The sequence below is a fragment of the Aethalodelphis obliquidens genome, unplaced genomic scaffold (genome assembly GCF_003676395.1).
Source record: "Aethalodelphis obliquidens isolate GAN/ISIS:26980383/991018 unplaced genomic scaffold, ASM367639v1 scaffold8, whole genome shotgun sequence".
Taxonomy (NCBI): domain Eukaryota; kingdom Metazoa; phylum Chordata; class Mammalia; order Artiodactyla; family Delphinidae; genus Aethalodelphis; species Aethalodelphis obliquidens.
In genome coordinates, this window is record NW_020837952.1 from 58,585,947 (window position 1) to 58,593,918 (window position 7,972).

Sequence of the window (7,972 nt, forward strand, 5' to 3'; positions counted from 1 at the left end):
GTACGTAGTATGCGTAGTGAAGAGAACTTAGATGTGTTTATTGTCTCAAACATGACTCACGCATGAAGCATCGACAGGGTTCCTACCACTCACGTGAATGAACGCTAGACGGGGATGTCCCTGCTGGAAAGGCCCAAGGCCTTACTGTCCCCTGGGCAGTGGCTCTACCAAATGTCAGGCGTCTGTGCATATTTCTTCTCGCCCCAGCCAGAGGAAGAGAGCCCCCTGGATGCTCCCCTGGATCCTGCCCTCCAGGTACTGACCCCCTCATGTAATCCCCACCCTCGATTTGCCCAGGAGGCCCGTGTGACCAATGATCTGGCAGAAGTGCTGGCGCGTCCCTTCCGGGGTGAGGTCATAAAAGACCCTGGGGCTTCCTTTCTCTCTCCCGCTCTCCCCCCAGATCACTGGCTCTGGGGGACGCCAGGTGCCATGTCTTGAGGACACTGGGTCACCCAGTGGGGAGAGCCACGTGGAGAGGAACTGAGGCCTTTAGTCCAACAGCCAGTGAGGAGCGGAGGCCGGCTGACCACCACGTGAGTGAGCTTGGAGTGGAGGCCCCAGCCTCCTGAGAAGCCCTGAGCCTTCCTTCCTCAGCACTGACTAAAGTCAACATTCTTCACCTGATAACAGGAGCACAAACGTACTTTAGAATACACAGTGCTTGTTGTGGAAATGAATACTTATGAGTAATTAGAGCCAGGACAACAGGACAGTTAAAAATTCCACAAATAATAGACTTGTTTTGAATTGTTTTCCAGAAAAAATAAAACTATATTTTAGCTAACTGAGCCACCCCCAGATTCCTGGCCTTCAGAACCTGTGTGAGACAACTTGTGTTTGTTGTTTTAAGATGCTGAGCTCCACAATAGATGCTAATAGAGAGAGCTGTTCCTGCGTGAAATGCCGTGTCCTTCATGACCTCTGCCCCTTCCACTCTGTCCAGGTCACTGTTATTACTCAGACACACAGCTCACGTCCAAGGAGTGGGCCCCCTCCTGCACAGCTCGGAGCTCCTGCAGCGTTGGGGGCCCTTCCCTCACCTTGCCTTCCGCCTGCATCTGCACAGAGCTCGGACGTGGCTAACCCTCAATAAATGTTTTCTGTGTGTTTCTGCATCTCCCACAGAGCCTGGAAAATAGTGATCTACCATGCAAAGCACTCAGTCAAATGAACAACGTATGAAACTTATCGCCAGCTCAGAAATTAGCACCAGCCCCTCAACACTGAAGTCAAACATTCTTCATCTGATAACAGGACACAAAAGTACTTTAAAACACACAGTGCTTGTCACGGAATTAATATTTGTAATTAATTAACATCAGCACAACAGAGTGGTAAAAATTCCACGAATATGTTTCCCTGGTGGCGCAGTGGTTGAGAGTCCGCCTGCCGACGCCGGGGACGCGGGTTCGTGCCCCGGTCCAGGAAGGTCCCACATGCCGCGGAGCGGCTGGGCCCGTGAGCCATGGCCGCTGAGCCTGCGTGTCCGGAGCCTGTGCTCCGCAGTGGGAGAGGCCACAACAGTGAGAGGCCCGCATATTGCAAAAAAAAAAATTCCACGAATAGGAGGTTTTTTAAAAGCCCCCATCTTTTAGGTATGCTTTATAGGCAGAGCCACCTATGTGAAGGTTGTCTCAACTAAAACCATCAAGAAAGATCTGGGGACTTCCCTGGCAGTCCAGTGGTTAAGACACCACGCTTCCAATGCAGGGGGGAGCGGTTCAAACCCTGGTCAGGGAACTAAGATCCCACATACCATGCAGTGTGGCCAAAAAAAAAAAGGAAAGCAAGCTCGCTTCTGGCCTTTTGAGGGCAATACAAGCGTGAAAACACGCGTGGATTTTCCAAAGCCCCTCATGGTGACAGGTTCACGATAAGCAGGCAGGATTAGAGGGCTGACAGTTGACACGAGAGGCACCAGGCATTCACTCCAGTGTTTACTGACTGCCTGCTACGTGCCAGGCACTGTGGCAGAGGCTGAGGTATTAAGAAGTGGATGGCGGCACTGACTCCACAAACGCTTGCTGAGTCTCCCCATCTCCCCCTACCCCCGCCCCGGACAGGCCACTGAAGTGGGAGTAAAGGACACGGAAATGAAGATGCCCTGTGGTAACAGCCATGAGAGTAAGGAATGCCCACCCCTGGGATGCCAAACAGTGGGCCTGACTCTGCCAAAGGTGCCGCCCCTCTGCAAGAGGACACTGTGATCCCTCACTCACTTAGCTAACAGCTGTCACTATCAGTACACCCCCGACACACACAGAGTGCACGTACAAAAGTGGCCTGGGAAGAGTCAGCCCGCGTGGAGCCCAGTCTAGCAGTCCCAGCGGGCAAGACAACTAGTTATAATGTTGAACCTTAGTAAGCAAGGACAGGATGCAAAAAGTTTTCTAGACAGGGCCCAAGTGGCATGTGGGATGTCAAGAATAGAGTCTAAAAGGGCAGAAGGGGCAAAAGCCTGTGCAGGAAATGGCCCTGTGCAGGGACACGACCCAGAGGTTGGGCGCACACAGCCCAGAGCAGGCAAGTCTGAGAATCACTCCCAAGGTGGTCGCAAGGCTGGTTACGAAAAGACAGCAGCGGGGCTTCTAACAAGTGGCCTCAGAATCCTCCTGACCCACCAACTAAGATGAGGAATTGCAGGCCTCTCGCCTTCCGAGACGGCCCGCACTCTTGTCTGGAGTGTGTTTCTCCCAAGGCCGTTCTCGCCTTTTGAGACAGACCATGTTCAGCCTACAGAATATGTATCTCTCTAAATAAATCCATTTCTGGACTCCCCTGGTGGTGCAGTGGTTAAGAATCCATTCCACAATGCAGGAGACACGGGTTCGAGCCCTGGTCCGGGAAGATCCCACATTGCCGCGGAGCAACTAAGCCCGTGCGCCACAGCTACTGAGCCTGCATGCTAGAGCCCGCGAGCCGCAACTACTGAGCCCACGTGCCACAACTACTGAAGCCCGCGTGCCTAGAGCCCGTGCTCTGCAACAAGAGAAGCCACCGCAATGGGAAGCCCATGTACCACTCGCCACAACTAGAGAAAACCTGCACGCGGCAAAGGAAGACCCAAGGCAGCCAAAAATAAATAAATAATCCTTCTTTCTCCTGAAAAAAAAAAAACAGATGAGGAATTGCAGAATGCAGCTCTGTGAGGGCTGGGGCCTTGTTCACCCGAGCTGAGCGCTGAGCACTGAACCTGGCACAAAGCAGGCACCAAATGCAAATACAGGTGGTAGAAGAGCTCACGAGCTGAGACTGGGCCCCGTGGGATCTGAGGTCAGAGGGCAGTTCGAAATCCAAGTCTGGCTCTCTGCTGGAGCAGGGACTCCATTTTGTTTTGATGGGCAAGTGGAGATATGGTCTTCTAAGCAGAGTATCAGTTCCTATGGTGATAAAAAGTAGTTTGGGACGAACAATTTGTTTTGCTACATGGTCAGAATAATTACTATAGAAATCACAGCTAATATTGAGTGTTTGCTCCATGTCAGGCACTGCTGTTGGCCAACAGAATCTTGATAACAACCCTATAAGAAGGTACTGTTCTTATGCCCATCTGGGCCAGCTTCCGGGCCTGTGTGTGATCGACGCAGTCACACAGGACACCGCACACAGAAGCGCCCATAGGTGGTTAATGCTCTGCTGTCTCATCTTGAAATTCTTAGTACTTTTGAAACAAGGGCCCTGCATGTTCACTTTGCACATTTCAAGTTCCCTGCAGAGTATATAGCGCCAGTTTTCATCCCCGTGTTAGAGAAAACTAAGGACACATGAAGTTAAGTGTCATAGCTAAGACATGGCATCACAGAGACTGGACCCCGGGCAGTCTGCCCCGGAGTGTACTCGTCACCCCTTCACTACACTGCCTCTTACCCCGCCAGGCAGCCCTTTATCTGTCCTCCAGGCACTAGACAGACCGTATGCTTCCTGAAGGCAGGAGCCTGTCTCTTTTTCCATCAGTACATCCTCAGTGCTCTGCAGTGCCCGGCGTGCTGCAGGTGCTTAACTGGTATTTGCTGAATGAATATTTGCTGAATAACTCAAACAATCAATATAACACTAAGGGAAGAGCAGAGACAAGGGAGGATTTCACAAACTAGAAAACTGGCCCTTTGAGTTAAAACCTTTGATCCAGAGTAAAGAGCCATCATACATGAGAGGGAGAACTGGACACCACATTCTAAAAGCAAACTGAGGTGTTTTTCTTTAAGTACTTTCCTGTCTTGTGTGTCTTAGAGCTCTTTTTAACCATCTCATTTTAAAAATGCTTATTAACTCTTCCACATCATTAAAACTAGTTTTCATCTTTGCTTAGATAATGGTTTCTTATTAACAATCAAATAAAAAGTCTTAATCAAGAAATGTAGCACAGGGCTTCCCTGGTGGCGCAGTGGTTGAGAGTCCGCCTGCCGAAGCAGGAGACACGGGTTTGTGCCCCGGTCCGGGAAGATCCCACATGCCGCAGAGCGGCTGGGCCCGTGAGCCATGGCCGCTGAGCCTGCGCGTCCGGAGCCTGTGCTCCGCAACGGGAGAGGCCACAACAGTGAGAGGCCCGCGTACAGCAAAAAAAGAAAAAAAAAAAAGAAATGTAGCACAAGACTGTGGAACACTACCAGAAAATATTTTTGCTCGATGCTTTTATGAATCCTACTACAGAATATAAAATTTTCTACAAGTGTGTTGTTCATAATTAAAATAATAATAACAACAAAAAATTGCTGACATGTATTGAGGGCCAGTATATACAGGTACTGCTCTAAGTGCTTTTCTTGGATTTTCTCATTTAATCCTCACAATAACTCTCTGAATTAGATCTAGCTCATGTCTCATTTTCAGATGAGGAAAATAAGGTACAAAGTAGTCAAGTAACCTGCCCAAGGTGACAGGAAGTCCCAGGGTCTGGATAACAATTTACAAGCAAGCCCACACATGTCCCTCAAAAGTGTTCTTGGTATAAAGACACTGACTTCTAATTTAAAAGGGACATCTTTTGATGAATTCAGTCAAAGAGAATATATGTTGGGTTTCTGAGATAAAGCAGACCAAAAAATGTATAGTTTCTACACTGCTAACTGCAGATCCTAATCTGGTCTAGTTTACATCAACCCCTCTTTATAAACAGATTAACCTAAATTCGAAAGTCAAGAAAATAGCAAAGAAATCGGCACTGGAGAATTCCTGGAACCTCTTTCCCCTCCTGACTTTCCTACGTTCATCAGATATCAACTCCTATAAACTGTTTCCTTGCTCACTTCTCTTAGGCTGTAAAAACATGGGCTCCCCTCCACCTAGACCTAAAACAAAGACATCTAAGTTTTGTAAAACTCTGGGACTTTCTTTCTATGCCATCATGTCATGGCACACAGAGTCCATGCTGACACGACGGCCCTTTGCACTGTCCAGGTTCCACTCTGACCTGTGATCCTCAGCAGAGGGTGTCACTTTAGCCCGATGTGTCACCACATCTCCAGCCAGTAGCGAAAAGTTGTTAAGAGTCATGGGTGGGGGGAAGGGACAGTCTCTGGAGATGAAAAAAAAAGGAAAACCCCCATCTCCAAAGAGAGAGACAAAAGGGAAGGAGGGGAAAGGGGTCTGTGGTGGGCTTTCTTAGCAAGAGACAAGAGCGCGAAGCCACTTAGCAGTGATCACTTAGCAGCTTTATCAGACAGGGAAACTGAGGCTGCCACCAGAGGACACAGCTTCCCTGAGGAGCTTCAGAGGTGAGCTCGGAGGCAGGGAGGTGGCGAGCCGAGTTTCCCCGAGCGCCCAGCGCTACCAGCTGGAGTTTCTGGCCCGGCGCATGCTTCCCGGCTGGGTCATAGGTGGCCTGTGGTCTCCGCCCCCAGTCGCAGGAGCCGCGGGTACGCCCCCTAGCCCTCCCTCGGGCCCCCGAGCTCGCCCCCCGCTCTCTCAGGAACTCGTGTCCACTCCGCCCCCACCAAAAGCCGCCTCCGACCCCCGTAAGTTCCCCGGCCCGGTGTTAGGAGCCCACAAGGGTCCGCCCCCGGGACCCCCAGATGCTCTCGCCTCCCGCCCCCAGGACTCCCAGGTGCCCGCCCTGCCTCGGACCCTGGGGTGCGCCCCCTACCCCGCCCCTCCCTTGCTGAAGCTGCGGGGCGGCGCACAGTCCGGACCCAGGCGAGGCCCAGCCGCTGCGGCCGCACAGTGCGACGTGTCACAGGCCGGGCCGGCTCCTCCTCCCGCGGCCGCGGCCACTGGCGCCGCAGGGGCCTCCCGCAGGGTCCGGCAGGGATGCCAAGCAAGCCTGAACACGCCCGGCGGCCGTTACCTTGTTGGTGGGCACCGACCGGAGGCGCTTGAAGATGGTCAGGATGTCCTGCTTGCTGGGGTCCCCCATGGTCACCAAAGAAACGAGGCGCAGCTGGCCCCGCCAACCGGGAAGGGCAGAGTAGGAGCGGTTGCCGCCTCCGGGAGGTAGACGATGGCCGAAAGGCGGGGCTGCCCGTGACGATCAGACCGGGCCTCTCGATGTCCCCGCCCACTGCCGGAGCGCACGCGCCACTCTCCCCAGTGGCCCTCGCTTAACAGTGCCACTGGCTCCTCCCACTCAGGCCCCGCCCCGGTTCCTACGCAGGAGGCTCGCGCGCTTCCTCCAGGTCTCCGCCGGGCCTCCACTCCCGGCAGTAAGTGGCGAAGCTCGGTCCGGGTTGGGTTTGTACCTGCGCGCACGGCTGGTCGAGCCACCGCCGCTTCGGCTGACGGACTGCTTCCTCGGCCAAGGTCCTCTCACCTCCTCCCCGTGAGAGCGGCAGAACCTGTCACTCCAAGTGGCAAAGGAGGAAACTTGCGGGGCAAGGGCCTCCCCGCCGGCTCCCCACACCCGAGGACTCAGTACAGGAGCCGGATTTTCGCTAGTCGCCTGAGCCCTGGTGGGAGGCGTCCTATGGCGAAAAGGATCAGTTTGGGTTATGTCAGTGAGAGAGTCAGCAGTTCTCCTGAGGCAAAAGGCGTTCAGTCAAATCTGATGAATATAGACAAGAAAAGAAGCTGGCCCTTTCCTACCCTTCTAGCTGAAGGGTTTAAACGCTTGGAGAACGGTGCCTGTTTTGCCTTAGTGGGTGTGGAGCCACTAGGTGTCACCTGAGGTTCCGCGGGTCAGGAGAAGGATAACAGGTTTTGGAGTCAAATGCAACACCTTGGCTCCAAGCTCACTCCAGCCAGCTCCTTCCCAGCTCTGTGACCTTGGTCAGATCACGTCTCTAAAGCTGGGTTTGCTCCTCTGTGCAGCGGGGTGAGAGATGGGGAATCAGTGCTGAGCAGTACAGGAGAGCAGCTTCCCAGTGAAGCCCTGGGAAAGGCTTTGGCAGTGGTCTTTCAACCTGTCTGGTTAGATGCCCTCAGGGAAGTTGGAAGCTTGCAGGGTTGGAACTATTCCAAGGAAGGGAAATGTATTTACCTAACTGTAAAAAGTTACTTTTACAGTAAGTTTCAGCTGTGACTGAAAGTTCTGCCTTGTACTGAGTCAAAGTATATACATACCGGGCTTCCCTGGTGGCGCAGTGGTTGAGAGCCCACCTGCCGATGCAGGGGACACAGGTTCATGCCCCGGTCCGGGGAGATCCCACATGCCGCGGAGCGGCTGGGCCCGTGAGCCATGGCCGCTGAGCCTGCGCGTCCGGAGCCTGTGCTCCGCAACGGGAGAGGCCACAGCAGTGAGAGGCCCGCGTACTGAAAGAAAAAAATATAAATAAACAAACAAACAAACAAACAAACAAACAAACACACACACACACACATACCCCTGTACTTTGTGTCCCTAGGTACGGGTTTGACCCTACACAGAATACCTGGCATGTTTATGAGTCCTGTGCTTTCTGATGGGAATGGGAATGATGGTCCCATTTACTATTTGGAGTTGAAATCTTCTTACCAAGTTATATATCAGATTCAGGATATTGTCTACTCCAGTCTCCAGTATAGAGATCCCTGAGAAGAAGAAAAAAAGTGCAATGAA

General features: G+C 52.5%; 1 protein-coding gene across 3 annotated transcripts in view; it reads right to left on the reverse strand.

Moving 5' to 3' along the window:
* The window catches only part of ARFGAP3 (ARF GTPase activating protein 3), a 53,356-nt gene extending 46,906 nt beyond the window's left edge, over positions 1-6,450 (reverse strand). The window contains exon 1 of one of the 3 annotated variants that reach the window (XM_027107879.1): positions 6,287-6,450. In XM_027107879.1, the coding sequence (XP_026963680.1) occupies positions 6,287-6,355 (69 nt within the window). In that variant the 5' untranslated portion in view covers positions 6,356-6,450. The remainder of the gene's footprint in view (positions 1-6,286) is intronic. The other 2 variants (XM_027107880.1, XM_027107878.1) reach the window with 2 other exon arrangements.
* Positions 6,451-7,972: the final 1,522 nt, after the last annotated feature.